Source organism: Echinops telfairi, unplaced genomic scaffold, assembly GCF_000313985.2.
Source record: "Echinops telfairi isolate 266 unplaced genomic scaffold, ASM31398v2 ScPeMD7_7469;HRSCAF=8507_1, whole genome shotgun sequence".
Classification (NCBI taxonomy): Eukaryota; Metazoa; Chordata; class Mammalia; order Afrosoricida; family Tenrecidae; genus Echinops; species Echinops telfairi.
Window position 1 is genome coordinate 111,608,309 of NW_022111373.1, and position 25,820 is coordinate 111,634,128.

The 25,820-nt window shown below is 43.8% G+C and overlaps 1 protein-coding gene across 1 annotated transcript; it reads left to right on the forward strand.

Annotated features, from left to right (window-relative positions):
* The first annotated feature begins 336 nt into the window (after window positions 1-336).
* Window positions 337-25,820, forward strand: DAB2 (DAB adaptor protein 2). Its single transcript, XM_013008719.2, has 14 exons — window positions 337-526; window positions 1,960-2,099; window positions 3,525-3,623; window positions 6,727-6,858; window positions 7,655-7,735; window positions 8,426-8,452; window positions 8,697-8,750; window positions 9,165-9,227; window positions 14,815-15,468; window positions 16,425-16,587; window positions 20,564-21,196; window positions 22,633-22,745; window positions 23,289-23,359; window positions 24,094-25,820. Exons 1-13 carry the CDS (start codon window positions 436-438, stop codon window positions 23,352-23,354), a joined length of 2,316 nt encoding a protein of 771 aa, XP_012864173.1. The 5' UTR covers window positions 337-435; the 3' UTR covers window positions 23,355-23,359; window positions 24,094-25,820.

Here is a 25,820-nt window from a genome sequence, read left to right on the forward strand (position 1 = left end):
CTCCCTGGGGGATGGAAAACAGAAAAGCAGGTGAAAGGAGATGTTAGACACAGTGTAAGATATGACAAATAATAATAATTTATAAATTATCAAGCGTTCATGAGGGAGGGGGGATGTGGTTAGAGAGTGGGGGAAATGAGGAGCTGATCCCAAGGGCTCAAGTAGAAAGAAAATGTTTTGAGAATGATGATGGCAACCAATGTACAAATGTGCTTGACACAATGGATGGATGTATGACTTGTGATGAGTTGTTTGAGCCCCCAATAAAATGATTTTTTTTAAAAAGCTGGATTTGCTACCTTATGATCTCCCTTTACCTCTACATTCTACTTACAGGTGCTTGTAGGTTATGGTCATTTGAGACTTCTCCATCGGGAATTGCCTGGTATTGCCGAGTGTCTGCTAGTGCTGGGGTTTGCTGCCTACCCTCTTGCCATGTCTAACGAAGTAGAATCAAGTACAACCAATGGTCAGCCTGACCAACAAGCTGCACCCAAAGTCCTATCCAAGAAGGAGAAGAAGAAAGGTATGGGAGAATGGTGTTGACGTCAGGGAGGTTGCTAGAATTAGCCTTCGAGATCTGTCAAATTTTGAGACTCATGGGTCAGCCACCGATGACCTTTTGCCTTGATTCAACCTCTATTTAGTGCCCAGCTGCCCCAGAATTTTCACCCTTTTATGAAGGAGGCCTGGGGTTGACCCCCAGCCAGTGTACAGCATTCATAGACACCATCCATCGTTAGTGGAGGTTTTTGTGTTGCTATGATGCAGAACAGGTTTCAACAGCATTTTCTAACCAAGGCAAACTACTACTCCATCCCCAAATCAATCACTAAAACCTCCATGGATCACACTGGACTAGTGTCCCATCAGCACCCCATCGTGAGGATGGCGCAGGACTGGGCAATGTTTGATTGCGCAGTACAGGAGGCTCACCGGGCGCTGACTTCACAGAGGCTGACAACATGCCCCAACCAGGGAAGCTGTACTGGGCCTGAAGACATTGGCCAAACAAACCCATACATTGTCTCAGAAGGCTGAGATCACACCAGTGTGGGTCCCGCTGGAATACATTAGTAATTAATGTCATGGCCATTTGATAAGGGCTAATCTGGTTCCCATTTGCTTTCTTGATGTAGCTGTCATTAAATATTGAGATCATTTTTTGTTTTTGTTTTTTAAAGACCTTCCTCCTTTGATCTAAAGCCCCAGAGTCCTCCATCATTCGTAGTTGAGAAGTTGGCATGATTTGCTTAACCTTTTACCAGGGCACTAACGGCAGGAATGAGACCGCACAGGCTTTTAAAGGGAAGCAAAAGAAGTTGTACCTCATTCCCTTCTGACTACTAACAGTTTGAAATGCCAGTACCTTATATGACAGCTCTTGTTTCATTTTCTCATCCAGAGAAGTACATGACCCTCCTTGTAAACCTTTCAAATGAATTTTGATGAAAAAATCCTCAAATCCCCTTTACACTTTCCCGTCTGTCTCCCACAGGTTCTGTCCAGTTTGCATCTTAAAGATTTCTTTTCCACCTGCTCCAATGCTAGAGACAGTAGGAGGCTATCCGGTTGCCAACAAGTTGATTTTGACTCATCGTGACCTCGTGTGTGGTAGCGGAAATGTGTCCCACACAGGTTCCTGTAGCTGGCTTTTCAGAAGTCAGTTTTTCTTCGAAGGCCCCTTCTGGATGGATAGAAAGTGCCAGCCATTTGATTAGCAGCTGAAAGAGTTAATCATGTATCTCCCTCGGGTTGTAGACGGCAGTGTAGAGCCAATTTGGACTTATGTGAAATAAGAAGAGAAGACAGGATATTGAAAGTTGAGTCAATTGGAGTATAATCAAGATTTATTCTAAGACTCAACAATTGGAGATTTTAGAATGTGTTTGCTTATACTTTGGGCTGATAACATAAATACACATACAAACTTTATCCTATATTTCTTTCTCTCTTCAGGCCCTGGAAAGACTGATGAGTACCTCTTGGCCAGGTTCAAGGGTGATGGTGTAAAATACAAAGCGAAGCTAATTGGTATTGATGAGGTGCCAGATGCAAGAGGGGATAAAATGAGCCAAGACTCTATGATGAAACTCAAGGTAAACTGAAGACACAAGTATTGCCAGGATCTTAAGCAGTTGTCCAATGTGAGCGTGTTATTTTAAAAGCTTTTGTTTACCTACATCTCAATTATTTGAAAGAAAATCTTTTCTAATCACATAATTGTTCTTAGACAGCCTCATTTTATGAGAATCCAGGCGTTTGCTTGCATATTTCAGCACTATTCTAGAAGTCTAATTTAACCAGATCTAGTAGCTTCCGGATGCCTTTTCTTTTTGGCAGAGCCAATATTGGGGCGAACAAGATCTGTCCCGAATATTTTCCTTAGTAAGTAATTATAAAAGCTGTGTGGAAAATGTGAGCATCCTTGCCTCACTTTATTTAGAGAAGACAAAATATCCGGTTTCAAATCCTTGGAAGAGAGTGTGCTTGAATTCAGAAAACTAGTGCCCTTTGGTCTTCTGAATTTTTTAATTCTAATACTATTAGTTTGTTGCTATATGGGAAAAAAATTAGTTCAGTAATGTATGGTCTAAAAATAACATCTTTGGAGAAATTCAGGTTCATCCTCTTTACCAATGATTGCTCTGAGACCAAGAGAATTAGAATGAGCTTGGCAAGTTCCATCACTAAGCGGGATGGCCTGAATCAATTTCTTGTCTTCTCTGTGGGTCATTGGGGACCTTTTTCGTTCAAACAATTGAGATACAGGCAAGCAAGAGCTTCTGATATAATGCCCTCATGCTGGCCATGTTCCTTTCCTACGTGGAAAATCAGGTTGAAGGCAAAGATGACTACCTTTTTAAGGTTTAATGTACCATGTTTCCCCAAAAGTAAGACATCCCCCGAAAATAAGACCTACTTACAGTTTTGCCTCTCGCTGAAATATAAGGCATCCCCCGAAAATAAGACCCCCCTGAAAATAAGGCCTCCCCGATAATAAGGCCCCCCCCCTCAAGAAACCGTAATGCTGGACTCTGGACCGTATTAGCGGGTGCCATCCTGCAGCTCACTGTTGGCCGCAGCGCACCGGAGCAGACAGGAAGTGCGAGGTCTCTTTTAATCAGAGAGCCTGCACCACCGCCAGGACAAGCTGCCGCCTGATGCTCGCTCTGCCCTGACGGAGTCTGGCTGACTCACAATTAGACAGTGAGTCGCACGGGGCAGGAGTAACAAGACATTCTTGATACTGTAGGATTCACAGTTTGTCTGGTTATGCTGGTTTGTGATGACAGCTACTACCGTACTGTAGACACGTAATAAATTTCCTTTTTTGTTGTTCAACAATAAATGTGTACCGTATTCTTCTTCATGGAAAAATAAGACATCCCTTGAAAATAAGACCCAGCGCATCTTTGGGAGCAAAAATTAATATAAGATAATGTCTTGTTTTCGGGGAACCAGGGTAGAAGTATTATGGGATACTTTTAACTAGATTGTCCTTGCTTTCCTAACCTCATCAGGGAATGGCTGCAGCTGGTCGCTCTCAGGGACAACACAAGCAAAGGATCTGGGTCAACATTTCACTTTCTGGGATAAAAATAATCGACGAGAAAACTGGGGTAAGAATTCACTTTTACTGACACTGTTTTGACCACTCACAGCTGACAATTTGAAATTTGCTACTGGAATGTAAAGCCCTCCCATCATCCCCTATAAATATTTATAGGAAACACATACACACACTGTATTTATTACTTCTCCAACAGGAACTGACAAAAAGTAGAATTGGAGGTAAGGAATCAAGATACTTTATTCTGAAACACATTTCTTATCATTTATAATACATATGAATCTCAGGCTTTAAATCCAGGTAGTCTGTAAAATAGACTAGGATAATTTAGAGACCTCATGTACATAGAATGAGAACTAGATGAATAGTAACTTCGGGTTCATGATAATACCATGGATTTATGTATGGTTCTTATTTCATTTTAACATATTGATCACATGTGAATCTACCATTTAATCTAATCCAAAACTAGAGCATTAGGGGCAGTTCTAACCTGTCCTATAGGGTGGCTATAATTCAACATTGACTCAATGGCTTTGGAAGTGATGCTCTTAAGAGGTGATTGATAATATTCTCTAACATAAGATGACAATGATGTATCTAAGGTGAACCAGAGACATCTATAAACGTGAATGGATTTGGGGCGTGCACTTAATTCCAGCACCAATCTAAGAACAATTAGTTCCTATGACATGGCCCTGCTTGATGCTCATCATCAGGAAGAGACCACTGAAGACTGGATGCTATAACAAAGTGTGGTAAAGAAACTAGATGGTGCCTGGCTATCAGAAAAAAAATAGCCTCTGGTGTCTTAAAGGGTTGTCTTCAAACAAGCAGCCATCTAAGTAAAGTGTCAACTGTGTCCACGTAGAAGAACCACACTAACCTGTGTGAGCCAAGGATTGTAAACAATATCATCCAAATCTAAAGAAAGAAATGGCATCAGAGCTTAAATTGTGAACACTTGATTTGCAAAAAGCTATGGATGACAGTCAAAGCCCAAAATTCACTTACAGGGTCTGCACACGGATTCAGCCACGATCATCGTGGAGGGATGTGAGTAGCCCTGCCAGAAGACAGAGAGCTTTGCGAAGTCCATCACGGCAGATGTGGTTGGGTTACAATGTAATATCTTACCGTTTGATCTCCTTTTTGATCCATTTTAAAGCTCTTTCAGTTTTAAGAACAAGAAAAGGGTAAATACCTGTAGTTAAGCCCTTGGTGAATCCTCTCTGACCAAGGATCAGGGATGCAGGGATCAGGGATGCAAGGATCAGGGATGCAGACAGGCACTGGAAAGTGGATTGCTCCAGATGCGGTTAGATGAAAACTTGGTATCCTTTCATTTGATCTCCCTTCTGATCCACTTAACTTTGTTCAAGTTTTTAATATTTTCTGCTTTTTTTCAGTTAAGGTTTTTATCTGTTTTACTTTGTATTCTTGTTAGGTTTTTTTCTGTATTTTGTTCTAAAACTGACTTGGTGATGACTGTACAGCTCTTCCTGATGTGATCAAATTAGAGTGGTATGATATGTGCAGATCATGCCAGTAGGACTGTTGGGGTGGGGCAGAAGCCAGAGTGTTAGCTCTATCCACGTTTGTTTGTGTAATCTTGCTATCCCTGCTCCTTCACCACACAGAGGTTACTTGCTAATTTTTTGTGGTAGCTGTGTTCACACACATGAACAGTTTTGCTTGGTTTTTTTGGACCTCATCAAAAGACTGAAGTCTTTGAGGAATTTTCTTTCTACTCAATATAAGATTCAGCCACTTAAAATATTGCATATGGTCATTTTCATTCATATTCTATAGTCTCAAGGCACTGCTGAGACTATACCCTTCACCCTAAAGCCTTCACCCTTTCCAAGAGATGCCATTTACCAATGTGCAAAATCAGCTTTTGAAGGGTGGAGCTCTGGGACCCTGCTACCTCCCCATTGCCCCTGTTTGTCTTCAGGTCCCAGGCATGAGAACCCACGCTCCAGCTCTCATATTTCCTTCTCTCAACTCATGTATTTCCTACTCTACTGAAGAACAGGAGTAGATAGTCTTTCGGCTTAAACTTTCAGGGATGCCCAATAGAAATTGTTGACTGATCTTAGGCATTTTGAAACAAAAGCCCAAACACAGTCAACTGACTTCTTCCTGAAGGGTTGATCCTATTAACTTGAGGGCATTGTCGGGTAGATGTTGCACTAGGGAGTGCAAAGTCTGTGGTTCATACCCCCAAGTTGCTCGGTGGGAGGAAAAAGAGAATGTCTGCCTTCGTGGAGCTTTAGAGTCTAGGAAACCCGATATAAGGGTCCTATGAATTGGGATCACCTCATTGGCAGTGGGTTGATTTTTATTTGACCCGTGTGAAAGAAAAGAGGTAAAAAATTAAAATTTAAAAAAACACAGCACAAAGTACTACGAAATCCCTAAGCCCCCACCACATTGAACTCCTGAGTAATGACCCTGATGTCATGGGGCTGAGAAACACTTGATGCCCCAATCTCCAGGTTGTACTGAGGGATACATGTTCTAATATACAGCGGTTCTTGGTATTGTTCCTTGGTCACTTGTTCTAAGCCATTAACAAAGAATCTCTAGGGACACTGCTAGCTTAATAGTGCTCACCGTGTGTGTTTATCTCGGAGTTGGGAAAGTAGGCCCGCTGGGGTTGGTTTAGGGGATGGATGACTAACTTTAGACATTCTTGATCTCCTAGTTCTCAGGCCTTCCTTGTTATGTCCTTGAACTATGGAAGACCAAGCATCAAGATGTTAGGAGTGCACGTTATTCCTATTCCCCCCCCCCCCGCCCCTCGCCCCCTTACATTTTAGGACAGTTGTGGTAAGTGGGCTGGTGACTAGGTTGCTAACCTCAAGATTGGCAGTCCAAACCCACCAGCCACTCTGAGGCGATAGATGAGGCTGTCCGTCCTGATAAAGACTGGGGTCTTCAAAGACATGTGTGGGACAGAATTGACTCTTTTGAGACCGATGATGGAGTTCCTTTTATTGGCACCCCTTCTAGCAAGGTCAACACAGTTCTCGCCTTCAACTAGAGGCTACGCATTCTTTCGCCAGTTGTTTTAGCCTCTTCATATCTGCGGCCTCATTGTAGCCGCCTACAAAGAAACTCAAGGCATCTTCGTCTCCCTATTGTAGGTAATAGAGCATGAGCACCCAGTGAATAAAATTTCTTTCATCGCCCGCGATGTGACAGACAACCGGGCATTCGGTTACGTCTGTGGAGGAGAAGGCCAGCACCAGTTTTTTGCCATAAAAACAGGACAACAGGTAAGTGCTCGGTCTTGAAGTATACCTAAGAACATGTCCGCTACTGGAAGGAGCCTGATTGCCCAATGGCTGAGCTGTTGACTGCTAACTGACAGATCAGTGGTTCAAACCCACAAACTGGGCTGCCAGAGAAAGGGGTGGCAATCTGTTCCTGGGACGATTGGAAACCTGATGGTCCTACGGGAGCACTGCAGTGCAGTGGGGTATGGTGTGTCTGTCTGTCTACCAGAAACCTCAAGGAAAACAGTCAGTGTGTGTGACCTAAGGAATGCCATTTTAATCTCCCATAGAAGGGACCCAAGGCTTGTGAAAATGGGCTTTGGTTTGAGGTCATTGCTTCTTTTGGAATGATTGCAAATTAGTCCTAGGAACATTGAAAGGACTTAGAAATGGATCTTGATACCTCTTTTTAAAAGAAACAGCATCTATTAACCTTGCTGTCCTTGACATATGATGGGGATGTCAAGAAACTAGGGGAGGAGGGCACAGAGGAGCTTTAAGCTCAAGAAATCAAACTCGCTGCCACGGAGTCAGTGCTGACTCATAGAGGCCCCGGGTGGGTTTCCGAGACTGTAACTGTTTACTGGAGTAGAAAGCCCAGTCTTCTCCCTCCGAACTACTGGTGGTTTCGAATTGCCCACCATGTGGATCGCAGCCCAATGTGTAACCACTACACCACCAGGGCTCCTTGAAGAGTTTTAAGAGAAAGGGGGGAACCTGCACCAATCAGAACTGATGGGGAAAGCACAGGGGAAAATATTAAGATTAAAATACTAATGCATTGTTTTCCATTCAGGCCGAACCACTAGTGATTGATCTTAAGGACCTTTTTCAAGTTATCTATAATGTAAAGAAAAAGGAAGAAGAAAAGAAAAAGGCAAGTACCGCAGAAAATGGGCTCCATTACCTTTAAGACCATACAGGCACTCCCTGGGTTCCGAACAAGATCTGCTCTGAAGTGTGTCTTGAAGTTGAATCTGTAAGCAAGTCACAACAGGAATATAGGATCTTTATTTCCTCTGATGTTAGTGCAAGTATCTAAGCCTCCTCAACGTTTTGAAAGCTGTACAGATAGCAAGGAAAGGTGACTGTTATGAAGAATATGCTGCAACTTGGATGCTCATTCAATTGTTTCAAAGTGAGGACAAATTCCATAACCTTAAAGGGCCAGTGACACTCATAACCTGGGGACTATCTGTCTTTAGAGCCATCTTTGAACATTATGTACACAGAGGACTTCTCTAGAGATTTCCAATTTTTTTTTCTGTTTTCCCGATCAGGTAGTGGAAGGCAGTTGTAGTTGGGCACTTCTAATTTGTAGTCTCAAGCGATGTTTTCTTTTCTTCCAACAACTTCATATTGATTCAAGGGAATATACAGGACACATTTAAATTCAAAAATGTATTCAAATCAAGTATTGATATGAAAAAGAGTGGGGTTGCAGAGCAAACGTCATCTGCAAGATCCTCGTGTTTTATACCCATGAAATCATAAGTGCATTTGTTCTTTTAAACTCCCTTTAGCTACAATGACCCAGACCACTGAATTTCTCATTTTTCATTTTCAGACTGAAGAAGCCAACAAAGCAGTAGAGGTAAACCTGCATCTTTACTTCTAGTGAAATATATGTGTGATCTGTGTAAGCTCCCATGTAACTATCCAAGCACTCTGGACCCCAAGTGTCTCACCACATGCCCATGACCCGTGGCACTGAAGATGTAGTGTTGAATGATCATTACCCAGCTCAGAACTGTCTAGCAAGTCAATACAATAGGAAGTCAAAAGCTGTAGGCAAAAATCTCATCAACTAAACCCTGAAATATTTGCCATCTTTTCAGAATGGGAGTGAGGCACTGTTGACTCTTGACGATCAAGCTACCAAACTGAAATTGGTATGTATGTGATGTTTGAAGACTCCTGCTTCCCTGTACACAGGTGCTACTTACTGTAGATGCTGCTCATATCAAATCTGTTTGAGTTAAATGACATTCCAATTATATCCTTTATTTGCCCAAGCATTTATTTAACATTATGGAAATGCACAAAGTAATCTTTTGAGTAGACACATCTGAAGCTCATCAAAATACTTTTTTTAAAAAGGATGTTGATTGACCAGATGGGTTTATTTGGGTACATGTCTACACATCCTGATTTAAATGTCCCAATACCAAGTCTGTACCAGTAAAAGGAAAATCAATTGTGACAACTATTTTTCCTAAATACTCATTTAGGAAATATTTGCTTCAATATACAAACTAATCTTTTTTGGTGGACACATCTGAATCTAATCCAAATACTTTTTTAAGGGAGTTGACCAGATGGATTTGTTTGGGGACATGTCTACACCACCCGACCTAAATAGCCCAACAGTAAGTGTTTGTTTTTAAATTTGTAATATACTGAAAATGGCATCTATAACCCAAATCAACAACTAACCAGAAATCCTGAACCTCTCATTGAAACATGGAAGATGACTTCTGATTTTGCTACATACTGTGTAAATGGCGGCTAGAACAAATTTGAATTTGAAGTCACTATCAGTGGGTCCGATATGTTAATATTACTTAAGAGGTAAAATCTGAATATCAGATCAGGCCTTCCACTGTTCCTTGGTAGTCCTTGGGACAAGAAGGAACGGGATCAAACCTTCGGAATGAAAGTACTTAAAAGGAGCATAGCAGAGAATAAGCCCTCGTGGCCTCTCTGCTTTCTACCACTCTTTCTGTGCAATTGAGCAGCATACGCTTGTCACAAATTAAGACAACACAAGCAAGACACCCAAAGCCTATGTTTACCCAAAGCCTATTCTGTTAGGAAAAGAAATGTTGATTATTAACATGATAGAGTTTATGAAGTCTTCTTGCTATTGATTGCTTCATAACAATCCTATGAGAGTAGAGCAGAATTTTTTCTTTATGGACTTGAGATGTGGGGCTCAGAAAAAAAGGTATTTCTTCAAACAAGGGATACATCTCCCAGGAATTTTCTTTCCCAAACAGGCCAGGAATGAAAATACCCATATTATGTTGCATGGCATCTTTCAACGTCTATCCTTCATTCAAAAGGTGCTCGAGTATTTGCTTTTTTCGAGACAGCAATGAGTGGGGTGTATAGCACCAGTGACATTGAGGAGTTACTATGTAGACGGGAGACCAGCATTACAACAAATCATTAAGCCAACTTAATTAACTGCCGTGGAGTGGCATGATGTCACAGTGCAGGGTATTTCTCGGTTTAGAGGTTCAGAAAATGCTTCTAAGAAAGTGAGTTCTTTGCTTTGACCATGAAACAAGAGAGAACAATAACTTGGCCAAAAGGAAATCTTTGAGAACCGTGGGGATGGTGTCTGTCTAGGAGAATCTTCTGTCTGGGAATTGCCAAGCAGGTCTACTTAACCAAGATCACAGAAACTCAAGCAGCAGAGAAAGAGTAGGTGAGATGCTAACCTCCCACAGAGCTTTGCAGACTGTCAGCCCTGTGAAATCTCACTGCATAAAACAGTCAGGTTCAAATGAGATGGGAGGAGAGGGACTGCCTATACTCTTCTCTGATTCCAATCCTAAAGGAATCATAGTATGCAATGCAGCATTTTAAAGCCCTTATGTGCCACAATTGAGAAGCTCATGTAATGTTCTTCCACGCAAAGCCCTAACTCCATAGAACCTTTCGTTCCCCTTAGTGTGTATGGCCATGCAAAGGATGAGCATTTGAAAACACTGAATTAGCTTGAACTGAAAGATTTATCCTGGTCCTGAGGTTCTTTTCATTTCTAGGCCCATAACTTCTGAGTATAGTTGACATTCAAATAAGTATCTTGAGAGTAAAGTGCCCCATAGTCAGTCGAACTCCAGTAGATCAGGCAAGGAAGCATAACTATTTAATTGGCTCCATACATTTCTAGGAACTTCTGAAAAGTGAAGTGAAAAAACAACGTTTTTTCCATCCTCAGAATTGAAAGCTGAGATCGGTAGGAAAAACGGACAAGTTTCAGTTAAACTGATGGCAATGAAAGCAAAACCCACCAACGCAAATGAAGGAAGGGGCTTCCAAACGCTTGTGGGCGGGGTTGGCTGGGGGACCGGAATTAAAAGAGAATGGAATTTGTCTACAAACATTTGGAAGCCCCCTCTGTGGTAAGTGAGAAAAAAAGCCTTACTGTGTGTTGGTTAGATTTGAGCAACATGTTTCTACATATTAGCTCTGTATCTCTAGATGACAAAATGGGTTGTTCTCTGCTTGATCAGACCAGCATGTTTGAAAATATTCATATCTTGCAAAACCCATTCAAAGATGGAAAAGAGAAAGAAATCTAAATGATCCAGTCTCTTTAGTGATGTCCCTGATTCATCGGCTCTGCTCCACCCAAAAAGTACCCAGAATCGTTGAAAGCTTATCTTGCAACTTAATAGTGAGCCATTAAAGCATACTTTTTGTTGGAAATCACTTGAGCATTATCTTCCTATACTGCACTGCAAAGAAGACCAGAAAAGTCCTATGAAAAGGCATGCTCACTAACTTCAACATTAAAAGCAGTTATGAGAAGAGTTAAGGCATAATCCACTATCAAGGAGATTAAATCTGGTATAAGGGATTTGTCATATATACAAGTGTCATATAGACATAAAACACTACAGGGTGGTCCCGGTGAAGTTGAAGTTTAGGTTGAAATATGAGGGTTAATGGGGGAAAGCTTTATAAGGAATCAGCGTTTGAGTTGGCACTTTGAAGCTTACAGGAAAATCGGTAGTAATTAGACTAGAAATAAATTGGGATTCATTGTAGATAAAAGTCAAGGGCACTGCCACCCCATCCAATCTGGCTCATAGCAACCCTGTAGGACAGAGGAACGGCCCCTCTTCCAAGGTGTACGAGACGGGTGGTTGCAAGCTGCTGTCCTTGCCATTGGCAGCTGGCAGCCACCAAAGACTTGGTAGGAAGGCAGTGCAGGATTTAGCAGGCTTGCTAGGAAGAATGGTCCAATTAGATTAGTTACTTGCAGAACATCTAGGTTATGGGACTCAGCATTTAAAAACCTTACCTTTGTGCAGATATACCTCTTGGTTGCCCACATGTCCTCCCCGCCATTGCCACCCCACCTTTCCCTGCCTCCTTGAGAGCAAAGACAAAGTCACTTTCACGTGGCTAGTGCTAGTCTCTTAGGAGCTCAAATATGGCTGAGTGGATGCAGTATTGGCAGTTCAGGAAGAAATGAATGAGGCTCTGACCAAGGGCAGGGGGGAGGCGGGGAGGAGGGGAGAGGGGGGCATAAGGAGTCTCATATCCTTTGGGTGTAATCTCTGAACTGGACAATCAGTCTCGGATTAACAAGCCAAACTGAGGAGAGCCTTATACATTTTACTTGTAGGGTGACTATTCAGAAGTCTAACATTGTGGTTCCTGTTTGGTGCCCTAAGAGCTTCTCCCGAAGTACTTGAAAAGCCGAACACTGCCCGCAGTGAACACCCCACTGTGCTAACCAAGAGGTGGCTCATCTGAACATAATGAACCCCGAAATCACAAGCTTTGTAATAAACCTTGCCCACCTACTCTTGATTAAACAGTGATCCCACGTTGAGCTATCCCAGTTAATTGATTTGATTTATCAGAAATTCTCCTAATTGCAAGTTGTTTCTTTTGATAACGTTTTCTGATTATAAAGAGAAAACTTGATTTTTAGCAATTGTGTTTTTATGCTCCTTAATAAAAGAAACCAGAAGGTAGAATCCCATTAGGTCTGATTTTGCTGTCTCTTCTGCGGCCACAAAGTATGACCTACACTTTCGACTTGTTCTTTAAAAGCCAAGATTCTCTTTTTAATTTTTGCTTTGAGAATTTCATATTCCCTTGAAGTGGTTTTGATCATCTGTGATCAAAAATAATTAGTAATCTGGTCAAAATAATGCTAGTTCTCTCACTTCCATTTCAGGGAGGCATGGTTTACTGTTCGTGTGCTTCTGTAGCTAGCATAGTGAAATTTTGAGTGGATCAAAAGCATTTGGTTGAATGGTTTGTCAATATGACAGCTCCATTTTAGGACGAATCCTACTTAGTCATGTCATTGACTTTAATAAAGATCTGTTGTGTTCATTCATCGAATTTGCTGCATTTGTGCCAGGAAAGTTATCTTACCTAATAATTGTGCACTCAGATAACAAATACTCATTCACTGCCATTGAGTTGATTGCAGCTTACAGCCATCCCAAGGACAGGGAGAACGCCTTCCTGGCCTTTCCAGACTATAACTCTTTACAGGAGTAGAGAGCCCAGTCTTTCTCTCAAGAAGTGGTTGGTGGTTTCAGACTGCTGACTTTGCAGTTCACAGTGCGACCAGTAACCACTGCACTGCCATAGTTCCTGATAGTAAACACAGTCCACACACAGAGAGGGAATAGGAACGACAGGTGCGTGTGCATCATTTAACACCCATGGGATGTTCTGTGCAGTAGGTTCTTCAGTGAGTTGGATGTTGTGCTCTCACCATGTGAAAAGCTTATGGGAACCCGCGTCCCATTGTCCTGCTGTTCCTGGAGCTGATGCTGGGGACCAGTGGACGAGCCGTGGCCAGGAGCACAGCGGGAGCAGAGCCCCACACACTGTTCTGCCCCAGCATGAGGAGCAGCCTAGCCCCACCGCCCCCACCACCCTGGCTGTTACCTGCCCCCTGGACAAAGCCCAGGAGCCTGCTCTCAAAGCCACCACATGAGTCTCACCTGCCTGCATCCTACCTATGATCCCATATTGCAAGTGTCTAGATTCCGGGGTCTATATAAAATTATTGCCTCAAACTTACTGCCATCGCATCAATGCTGACTCATAGTGACCCTTTGTGGGGTTTCTGAGACTGTAACTCTTTAAGGGGGCAGATAGTCTTATCTCTGTCCTGAAGAGTGACTGGTGGGTTTGAACCATTGACCTTGCTTTTAGCAGCCTCACTCTTACTCAACAGCACCACAAGGGCCAGAGGGAGACCTGCTTATTTCCTTTTTTAAAAAGTATGGGACTATGGACACATTACACAAGGCATACCTGTAAGATTTATAACTTTTGTATGCCTTTTGCATAGTGTCCTAAATCCATCCCTCCATTCTACATGTAACTTCAAGACTAGGTGTTAGTTTAAGTATTCACTAGATAAGGGAAAGCTAGGCATGTCTAATCTATCTTATAAGAAATTGTACAATAAGGGAGGTCTATGTGATCTATTATGCTAAATGATACCAGTGATGTCAGTGTCACTTTCCTAGAAGGGCCTCAATACAAGGGTCATTCCTAAAGGAGAGGCCAGAATGGTGAGGATGAGGGAGCCACCCTGGCTAGCACCTTTAATAAGAATCATAAATATTTCCGCAGCACAGTAAGTAGATAGCTGTTAGGTAAGGGGAAACTTCCACTCCCCATCCCAAAGGAGAACATGGGACAAATTATGGGGAAATGTATTCTAAAAGCCGTAATGATAAAGCAGGCATGTGGTAAGCTGCTCAGTCGCTCATTGAGAGAGGTGAACCGAGACGGTGTCAGCAAGCTTGAGTTGGCCACCTGAAGTCATGTCTCACTTCAAAGTTCAATAAACTTAGAAAGTTACTTCTTCCAAGGAATGGATTGTTAGACTCCCTGCATCGTCCTGTACCGTGGATTGAAACAACAAAAACCGTGAGCTCATTCCATGTGTCTGTGTGAAGCAGACTGCACAGATAGATAAATAAACTGGTTGGCTGAATGCAGGGCTGACCACGTTGAGAATGGAATAAAAGGGCATTGGCCAAGGGACAGCAGCTGGCAAAAGCACACAGCGAGATGATGGGAGTAGATGAAGGTCAACTCGTTTGCCAAGGCCAGATTCCAACAGGAATTTTGATGAACCTGGCGATCTTATGTAACTTTCTTATGTGAAGTCGCAACATGGACTAACGCTTTCTTTTTTTTTTTTCTCCTTCTTCCTCTTTCCAAATGTAATAGGAAAGCAAAGATATCCTGTTAGTGGATCTAAACTCAGAAATCGACACCAATCAGAATTCTCTAAGAGAAAATCCATTCTTAACCAATGGCACCACCTCCTGCTCTCTTCCACGACCAAAGCCTCAGGCATCCTTCTTGCCTGACAATGCCTTTTCTGCCAATCTCAACTTCTTTCCCACCCCCAACCCCGATCCTTTCCGGGATGACCCTTTCACTCAGCCTGACCAATCAGCACCCTCTTCGTTTGATTCTCTCAAATCTCCAGATCCGAAGAACGAGAACTTGAGTAGCCTCTCTCCTCTACAAAGGAATGGGCCCTTGAATGGTGATGTTGATTACTTTGGCCAGCAATTTGACCAAATCTCTAACCGGACTGGCAAACAGGAGGCTCAGGCAGGCCAGTGGCCCCTTCCAAGCACACAGCCCCAGCCAGCAGTGAGAACTCAAAATGGGGTATCTGAAAGAGAACAGAACGGTCTCCATATCAAATCCTCCCCGAACCCTTTTGTGGGAAGCCCTTCCAAAGGACTGTCAGTACCGAATGGCCTAAAGCAGGACTTGGATAGCCCTGTCCAGTCCTCACCACATGACTCCATAGCCATTATCCCACCTCCACAAAGTACCAAACCAGGAAGAGGCAGAAGGACTACTAAGGTGAATTGTCTTCTCCACATCTCCATTGGCAGAATGCATGTTCGGTACCAAAGGGTGGTGTGAGAGACGCTCTTTTTCCTGCTGCTCTGGTAGCTTCCTGCGTGGCTGTAAAATAGAAGGTGGGACGAGATGTATCAGTTCTCCAGGAATATCTTTCTCTAATCGCCATCCTCCTTCAGCCTCTCACTCAGCAGTGTGTGTCACACCTTGCTTTCCGTTTGCATGTCTTGTCACTTCTTATTAACTAAACACGAGTTTTTCCATTTTTAATGCTGCTATGCTTCTGTACTTCTGGTAAGTTTGATCACCATGTTCTGGGTGGGGAGGGCAAGCCTTCTCGTGATTCCTGTTCTCCCGCACCTCCCACAGTGCTTTGACGCCCCATGTGGCTGTGTCCAATTTTAAATGCTGATGATACAAGTCATTGTTTCAGGACAGACTCATAGGTTTGCTGCTGCCTCTCAAGTGCAGCTTCCTGACAAGTCATTTCAAATGAACTGTTGACCTATAGGTATCTTTAGTGATCTGGCACTGAAACCTACAGCCTGACCTAATGGTTAAGGCTCAGACCCTCTCTGTGAAGACTGATTTAAGCCAGTACAATGATCAAAAATATTTAGGCACCTTATCTCTGGTTGTTGCCCTCTCGTCCCCTGCTGCAAGCATCTAGCTGATATATGGAGACTGATGAATGCGTGGATGAGCAAGAGAGATGACACGTCGAGAGTCCTAGGTTGTATCAGTTGCTGAGATCCTATATTTTGTCCATTGCAGATATCTGTGTGTGTGTGTGTGTGTGTGTGCGTGCGTGCGTGTGTGTGTGTGTGTGTGTGTGTGTGTAAGCACTCGTTGTTTATTAGTAAAAGGAAAATGTCTTTGCAGCGGGGACTGAAAGACCAATGCTGGGTTCCCTCCTCTGTTGAGTAACTCCTCTGTTTCCCTCCTTGTCCTGTCAGTCTTCAGCGAATGACTTGCTGGCATCAGACCCCTTTGATCCTCCTGCCTCAGAATCTCCAGGACAGACGTCGCCTACAGGCCAACCTGCAGCCCCTCAGGCCAACCCTCTGGATCTCTTCAAGACAAGTGTCACTGTCCCCATGGGGCCCCTCGCAGGTCTAGGTAGGTACCTAGAGATGGAGTTCAGTGTGATTCTGTTGTTGTCATGGATAACCTAAAAGTAAATGGGGGAAGGGGCTTCACAGACATAGGGTGGTCCATGGACATCAGAGTTGAGCCTTGGGAAGCCCTTCTCCCACTTGTACTCTGTGCACCCCACCACCCTCGAGACTCCTGAGTTGTAACGAAAATTTGGCCCATTAGCCATGTAAGCAGAGACCGTTTTCCACATTTTTATTTACCCAACCCAACTGTCAACAGCTTCCTGGAAAACAGCTCTAAAGAACTTTAAAGGTCAAACCAGCTTCCGTGAGGAAAGGGAGTTGAGATGCGAGAGCCTTGTCGGAGAGAATAGCAGCATGCCCCTTGTTTGGAAGGCGACTAGAGAAGGTCTGCAGCAAATGTCAGACATAGGAGGGAAGTTCCGGGGTCTAGGTTGCTATGAACTAGCATATAAATCTCTGAACACTTAAACCCTTAGCGGCTCTTTGCTGATACTTTCTTTGCTTAGGTGACTTTCTTAGTAGAGTCAGAAGACAAGTATTAGAAGCCTGGCATTGAGAGAAGCCATTGCTAAGTGAGAGGAGATGGGGTTTTATCAGAGACCTAATGCATGTGAGACTCTCCTCCACGAACACGTCAGTAACCCGTGTGCACCATCGAGCCCCGCAGTGACAGGATGAGGAGGAAGACCCGTTGGCTGAGAGCTGGCCCTGCTACTTTCTTCTGACTCCATAGTGCAGTTTTGAGAAATCCCAACAATAGTCTTTGCTACCCTGCTGGGGACTCTTTGTTTTCCTGCTTCTTGGCACCCCTACAAGCTCCAAATAGAAGCTGCCTTGGGAGGGAGGTAGCAATAGTGAGAGGGGAAGCACTCTGCTCTCTTTGGTAAAACTGGACCAGGGATCATGGCTTTCCTTGCCTCCTGCCGAGCCAGTCATCACGATCCTGTTTTCTCCCATCTCTGCTGTGTTCCTGTAAGGAAAAATATTTTGATTCTGTCCTGCTAAATTGGTCCCGTCCTATCTGGCATAGGGAGATGGGTTTTTGGTTTTGTTTTTTAAACCCAACGGCTGAGGGGATGAACTCCATACTTGCATTTGCATCAAGAGATTCTAATTGCTTCGGGTTTCTTTGGGGTTTCCCCTCTGTCTCCATAGCTTCCCCCCACCCTCCAACACACACAATCCCCATGACCACCACCACCGCCACCATCAGCACCACGAAACAGAACTGATTGGTGCTTCCCTTTCTCAGAAGGACAGACAGCTTGATGCAGGGCCCTAGACAAGAGCAGGTCATATCACAGCGCTTTGTAGTCTGCTATCAATGGCTTAAAGAGTTTTTATGGCCAATGTTTAAGGAGTCATCCTGAAAATACAGCTGGACCCTATAACTGTTCGTTGAGTCAGACAAAGTGAAGCTTTTTGGCTAGGTGCCTCTGCTGCGGCCTCGGGGTCTACAACTGCAGAATCCCGATGGTTCCTCACATTTGGACTTGGCTCTCAAATGGAGCTCCACAGTCCAGCCCCCGTCCACTAGCCGGGATGCTCAGCCAAACCATGGAAGGTTGCAGGCCTGGCTTCCGCTGGAGCCAGCTGGGAGACTCTGGTGGAGAAGTGGAGGGGGGGCGGGGGGGAGGGTTGAGTTCTCAGCTTGGACTTGCTGCCCTGTGTTTTAACCTCACTGCAGAAGAAAATAAAATCCACTTTTTATACCCACTCTCCTTTTCCTTACCTCTTACCCTTACGCTCTCCAGTGGTGCCTTACAAGCTGGGAAACATGGTGGGTGGCATCTGGTGGATGAGAATGAAGGCTGGCATCAGTTTATACAGGGAAAGCCTTGAACTCTTGGCAGATACACTATTTTTCTCTTTGACCACCACTCCCACAAATACCATCTATGACTAAAGCCACACATTTTCCTGTGGGAAGGCAAACAGTCCAGTGTGACAGATGATAAAATGTATCCCCTATGGCTCAGCCTATCCACTTGGTGGAAACTATTAGTGAGGGACTCTGACTTGGGGTGATGGCATTTTAATCAATGTTTTTAAATGCTAGCCATAACTTTGTTCAAACTAAGCCACTGTTACAAGCCTGTATTATTGAAGCTGAGAGGCCATTTCTCCTAGTCAGCTGTGAAAGGAGTATAGTCTATGATGCTAATGAAGTCTACCTTCTATTTCTGGTATCTAAGTATTTACATTAAACACCCATTTGAAAAATCATTCTCTCTTTGCCAGGGAGACAAAACAGGAGGCTGGGTGCTGGCTCCCGAGCTAGCATTCCTGGGTTCTAATGGTGGCTGGTCCAGACTGTGACTTGCACAATTGAATCCACCTTCTGATATCCAGTTTCCTCACTTCAACATCACGGATGTTATGATGACCTTATCTCAAGCCTTCCACACCTTGAACAGACCAAATGTGGCCGTGGCCAGACATGGCTAGACTTCATGATGACACTCTTCGGGGAAGTCAGCACCAATCTCCAGTGCTATGAAACCTTTAAAGATAGGACATCTTCTTAGGACCTGAAACACTGTTATCTTAGTTATTTCTGACCCAGGAACCAAAGTATTCCTAACAAAAGTTTGGGAAGTCTTTCTTTGGTTTACTTAGAAGACTTGGATAGCTCAAAAGTACTCTCTTCAAAGGGCAAAAAGCAAGTAGGTTTTGAGAACAGCGTCTCATCCATGAATGAGACTGACACGGGTTTTCTGTTAATGGTGAGCATTTCACTGGATTGCTAATACATTTGGGAAGAGTCAAGAAAGAAAAATGCCCTATATACTAAGAACAACATGCAGGGATGGGCCTCCCAGAAAGAAGAAGTTGATTTAACTCTTTTCTAATCAACATGGCATTGAAGCAGGAGATATCCACATTCTCCCACAAAGATCAGAGACAGCTCCAACACAGGCAATTAGTTAGTGCACAGGTTTTTGTTGTCTGTTCTTCTCTGTCCCTCCCCTCCTCTCTTTAATACACCGCTGTAACTTCTGGCAAGGTTTGGTGAGTGACTCGTGGCAGGAAACGATGTTATTCAATACAGTCTTCCCAAGATCACTAGCCTTTCCTCGGTTTGACACATGAAAGTCTAGCACTCTCTCGGCTCCAACCAAGTGTTGTCTTTTGTTTCTCTTGCTCGGTTGATCTCGGCAGCATTAAAAGTGAGGAAGCTTTGACATGGTTACTCTGTGATGGGAACATGTGGAGCTCTGAGGCGCATGCCTGAGGGTGGGCTTCCCTGTGACTCCTCAAACCGGAGCCCACTGCCAAATTAAAGATGCAATTGATTACTGAGAGTGCCCCACGAATGATCTTAATTCCTTATTTCAGAACTGGCATGAATTGGCTATGACCTTGTCTTCTGGTCACTTTTCCGTAGCCACCAAGAGCTACCACTCCCAGGAACATCTACAGTTTATTGACAGGCTCAGTTTCTGGTTTGCTACATTCCTGTAAATGTTAAAATAGCTATATATTTTTTTCGTGACTGAATATTTATGGACTTCATTGCCCTTCCCGTGAAAACTCCCCCAAGAAAGAACATGGATTTTGCAATGCAAACAAAACTTGAACGAGGGCTATTCTGTAGTAGCTGGTTATGCTGTGCAATGATTTAAACACATGGAATGTGCCTGTAGTTCCATACGAGCTTATGCTATGGCTTCAAGCTTACTGAGGGCAGCTGCCACGGAAATGACCTCAGAGTTGTCCTTTCTGAAACGCAGGAGAGGCTCCTCTTCAGTGAAGGGGATGATGGAGCCTCTGCTGTGGATTGGTCTAAAGGGATTGTAAAGAGCATCTATGTCTTCTGGGAACGATTCTGTTCTTTGCTGCTCGCTGCCTTGTCTGCCGTGCCCAGCTCTGAGTAAAGGCTAACAAACTCACTGGAAAAAATAAACCAAAAGAGAGAAAGAATCTTCTTTATAGCTGTCTCTTGAAGTCATTTCCCCCCCCCTTTCTTCCAGGTGGTATGCCAGTCACCCTCCCTCAGGCGGGACCATGGTCCCCACCATCGTTAGTCTTCAATCAGCCTACTGCAATGGCCCCAGCAACCATGATGAGTGGCCAGCTTGCAGGATTTGGCCAGCCACTGGTTTTTGGCACGAGCCCATCTGTTGGAGGTTGGAATCAGCCTTCATCCTTCACAGGCTCAGCTCCACCTCCTGGCACAACCGTTTGGAGCTCTTCAGCCTCTGCGGCACCCAACACTTGGCCGTCAACAGCTTCTCTGGGGAATCCTTTCCAGAGCAATATTTTCCCAGCTCCGGCTGGGTCAGCCCAGGTCCCCTCCATGCTCCCCTCTCTCCTGGTCACCCCTCCTCAGCCACCTCCCAGAACTGCCGGTCCCGTGGACATCTCCAATGATGCCTTCACTGCTTTAGACCCACTTGCAGATAAAGAAGTGAAGGAGGTGAAAGAAATGTTTAAGGACTTGCAACTGAAACAGCCACCTGCAGTGCCCGCAAGGAAGGGAGAGCAGACATCCTCAGGGGCGTCCAGTGCCTTCTCCAATTATTTCAACAGCAGAGTGGGCATTCCTCAGGAGAATGCGGAGCAGGACGACCTTGATGCGAACCAACTGTTGAGTAAGATCAATGGTGAGCTACTTACTTCTCTGCCCACTGTACACCACAAGTACCAGGGGGGTATAAGCCCAAAGAGGTCCCGCAAGAGAACCCGCTGCTACTCACCAAGGGTCTTGCTCGTGCTTCTTTTGGGAACCCTAGGCTAGGAATCCAGCCATCATAAGCATTGACCTCATGGAGGTAGCCAAGGAGCTGGATTTCTGTGTTGTACTTAGTTATCACTAAGGGCAGGTCTAATGCTGCCCTCTAGTGACAGTTGTTTTTTTTTAATTCCTTTATTTATTGCTGTTGAGACTGTACACAGCAACAACAAAAAAAAATACACCAAGTGTTTACAGGAAATATTCAAAGATAATGGTGACATTCTTGGTGTGTGCAACTGTTGTCACCCACTTTTCCCAAGTTGTCAACTCACTGAGCCCTGAGGTTCTTATCTAACCTTTCTAGTCGCTATCAATTTGATCTCTTATAAACCCCAAACCAAACTCATGGTCAAGTCGACTCCGACTGATCGGGACTAAAGGACAGAATTGGACTGCCTCATCGTGTTCCAGGGCTGTCCATCCTGATGGAAGAAGGGGGCCACATCTCCCACATCTATCTCCTGATGGGTTAGACTCATAGACCTTGGGGTTAGCAGCAAACTCTATACTCCTGCACCTCTGAAACTGCACTGATCCCCTACAGCTACATCTTAAAAGGGCATCATGATCAAGCCTTCTTAACTCATTAAACTGAACTATTGCTTGACTTTTAAGAAGCCTTCAAGGGGACATTTTGGGTTTATGGTATAAAGATGGTCTTACTTCACGGTACTCTGAAAGCCCCCACCTTTTGATCATGATTCTTCATTTAAAATGTATAGTAATTGTAGCCGGGGACCATCCAGTCCTCCTGGTCTCCTGGCAAAGGAGGCAGCTGTCGATGGAGGCAATAAGCCACACAGTCCACCTCCTCCTCCTCCTCCTTCTGTGGTTCCAGACAAATAGGTACCAATTGTTGTGTCTTTGAGGGCCACTTGCAACTTTTTAAGAGTCCCATCTCTAGGGACAGTTCTTAAAAGGGCTGTCAAGAGCCATTGGGCTCTTAACAATGGGCTGGATATTTGGAGCATGAGAGAAGAAAACCTACTCCCTACTCCATAGCCACAAAGAAATTCTGACTCTATTTCTGTTTACAGAATCCCTCCTTCTGAGAAGGGGTACACTGCTGGTAATAAATCATTGGGGATCCTGGTATTTGGTGGTGACTTTTGTTCCGCTAATATAAATTTCCCAGCAGGAGTCTGGACCTAATTTATTCATGTCCCTGAACTGTACCTGGGACGATTGTTGAAATGTCAAATGTGGGGTTGCTGCTGGCCTTTAGTCTGGACCTCATGATCAAGGACGTGTGCGTCTCTTCAGGGAAAGCTGGTTCACCGACCGCTCCGTTTGTTCTCCTTCCAGAGCCCCCAAAGCCAGTTCCCAGACAAGGAGCCCGGCCAGTCACCCAATCTGCTGACAATGCCTTTGAGAACCCTTTCGCTAAAGACCCTTTCAATGCATCGCCACAAGTCCCTGTAAGTATTTACTACTAAAGGAAGCTCTTGCTCCCATGTGCTTGCCACAGGCAGCTACTGCTCTCCCGGTACAATGTTGATGGCAAAGCGTTTTTAACTGAGAGTTATCGTTAAGAACTATCCAGAAAGATTCCTCTTTTTACAGGGACTACCAGCCTTTGACTATGAGAAAGTCAGTTCATCTATGAAACAGTGACTCCCTGGCTCCTGAAAGCACTTCTGGAGAAAATTGAGTCAGCTGTCACGATGAAACAAATCTCTCCAAAGATTTCAGATCTCAGTTTTACACACAAGGTTCTAGAGCCCAGAAACAGACTTCCTTCCCAATGTGGGAAAGCAAGCATGGTGTACCTAAACTTCGATTTCAATGTCGCTACAAAAAACAATTATTAGCAGGAAATCACAAATCTTTGCAAGATCCTTATACTGTCCCCTTGTCCATGACCTGATTGGCTTTTAAAGGAATTTCAAAAGGTTTAGTCATACTTTTTTAAAATAATGACTGTCTGAATACTTATCAACTGAATGGTTTTATCTCCCTAGCTGCCCCCTCCTCAGTCTGCAGCTCCTGATGTATATAGAGCTTCTTTTGCAAACCCGTTTGCATAATTTCTGTAAGTAGAAACTCTAGTGAGTCTATCTTGGGGTGGTTGGGTGGGTAGGGTAGCACAGGAGACAAAAAACTGAACTTTAGAACTGGGAAGAAATCAAATTAACCTAGCACTTACAGACCTGAAAATCCATACTTAACTAATTCAATCATGGCTATTTTTACATACATCAAAAATAGTATTGAACTCCTTGCAGTATGAACTTCTATCATATCTTGTATTTTTTTAATCTTTCAGTTCTGTTCAGGTAAAACTCAGTATGATACCTAAAGCTTTCTGGCTCTTTACTTTTACATTGAAGTGATTGCAAAGCTTACTAAGAATAATGTGGTTTCCTGTCCATCCCCACTACCAGTTGGCCATTGAATCAACTCCTACTCTTGGCGACCCATAATTGTCAAAGTATAATATACGCCATAAAGCTCGCAGTGGCAACTGCTTTGGTTTGGTGTCATGGAGGATTGGGGGATGGGGGCCAGCATTGACCAGACTGACTAGAATTCTCTCTAGAGGCCTCTCTTCTTCGGTGGGGAAGGAGGGCTAGTTTCAGCCAACCCACTACATTGAGTGGTGGATATTATCACGGGAGAATGGCAGATACTTTAAGCACATGTGTAGTTACACTTAGTTGCTCCTCATAGCAGCCCTAGGCTTTACTATCCTGGAATTTTAACTAGTGACTCAGGTCAGTCTTATGAATTCTAACTACAGGTTTGTTCTTCTCTATCCCCCTCTAGGAACTTGATATGCTGACTCTTCCAGAGGAACAAAAAGGTTGACCTGCGTTATCCAGGACATAGCTGATAGCCAGACGTGTCCTGACCTTTGACCTTATTCCAGCTTTGACATATTATCTGATGCCTTGTATCATGCTGCTGCTTGCCTTTGTAAAACGCTTTTCATTTTCTGTCTAGGTTAAAGCTAAACTGAGCTAATGGCTTTAAATAAGTTAAGAACCTAAATTCTCTAGCTGACATGTAAATGAAGTAGTGTCCCTACTGGAACCTTTGCCTGTTGTATCCCTAGAACCTTCTAGCATACTCTATTAACTCCTCTTTGGTTGGGAGATGCAGCCACCACAAATTCCTCAGATTATACTGTTTTGAATAAATTTTCAAATCTGCACCATTACAAATTGTTTGGAGTTCTGTTTTAGGGTACAAACCCTAAAGATGTTTCAGGGGAGGGGGCAGGAGGGGGAACAAGGCACCTTCCTAAAAAGAAATCTTGCTTCTGGCCAGTTTTCAAAAGTAAAATTGGAATCAGTCTACCTTCTCTTTTGGCATCTTGAGATTGAACATATCTAAAGACCTTTTGAAAGAGGTGGCTTCCAGTATTTCTGAAGCTTGATCTCCTCCTACGGGCAAAACGCTCTTTTGTCCAGTGTTGGTTGGCTATTGCAAGGGCGGAGAAGAAAGCACTGTGTATGCATTTCTTTCTCCTTTTCCTTCTGCTGGTCTTTTCAGTCAATTTTGCCCCTGGTTTATATAGCATTACCTCCCTTCCACCTGCAACAGGAAGAAATGGTGGAAAGTGCTAATGATTCCCAGCGCTGGGGCAGTTCTGCCATCCCAATAATGAGAATTGCACATGGGCCCAACCTTCCATCTTCCTATGGAATAAGTGGTCACTCTGTTGGGTTGCAGGCTCAGAAAAGCAGTCAATGTTGAAGAGAGGTGAAGTCAACTCAGCGGTGAAGGACTATTTGAAAGAGCACGCTTCACAGAGCTAGAGAGGATCATGCCAAACACATCAGGTGCTAGGTCTAATTTATCCAGTAACTGGAAAACTTTCTCGAAGTCTCAGATCTTATAATTAACAGGAAGATTAAGTGAGGGAACGCTGTAAAACGTATTTACTATTATTATTTAAACTCTGATGTCGACCAAATTGAGTGGGGGGGAGGGCTGCTAGCATAGTGCTGAAGGCTCTGTACTTGCCAAAATGAGTTTTGTTTGTTGGTGGTGTTTTTAATGTTAGTGGAAGGGGGTTGGTTTGTTTTTGTTAATGTTGTCCCTTGACCCTTAATGCTCAGGTCCTTGTGGGTGTTCTTCAGCCACATGCAATGTTACATTTAGATGGAAGAAGGGGAAGACTGCTCAGGGTCTGAAAAAGATGCGGGCTCCTGGACGTCTATTGATCAGCCCTCAGTAGTCCACGCTAAAGTGCTGCGGTTATTTGAGTAATGGTAACAACTGATCATGTATGGTTTCATTTTCCATCTTGCTTCCTACTCAGTCATCATAAGCACCTACTTGAAATAGTATGTCAAATGTCCAAATAGTTAAAATGTGCTAAACTAGAGGCAACGATGTCAGGCCATTGAATTTTTGAAAGCAGGTGAAATTTTGAAAGTGATATTCAGCTGTACAACTGTTATGTACATGCTTATTTTCTCTGGTGCACTTTTCTGTATGCAAGTAAAGCTATACATTTACTCATTTCAATAAACTGGAATGGCAGA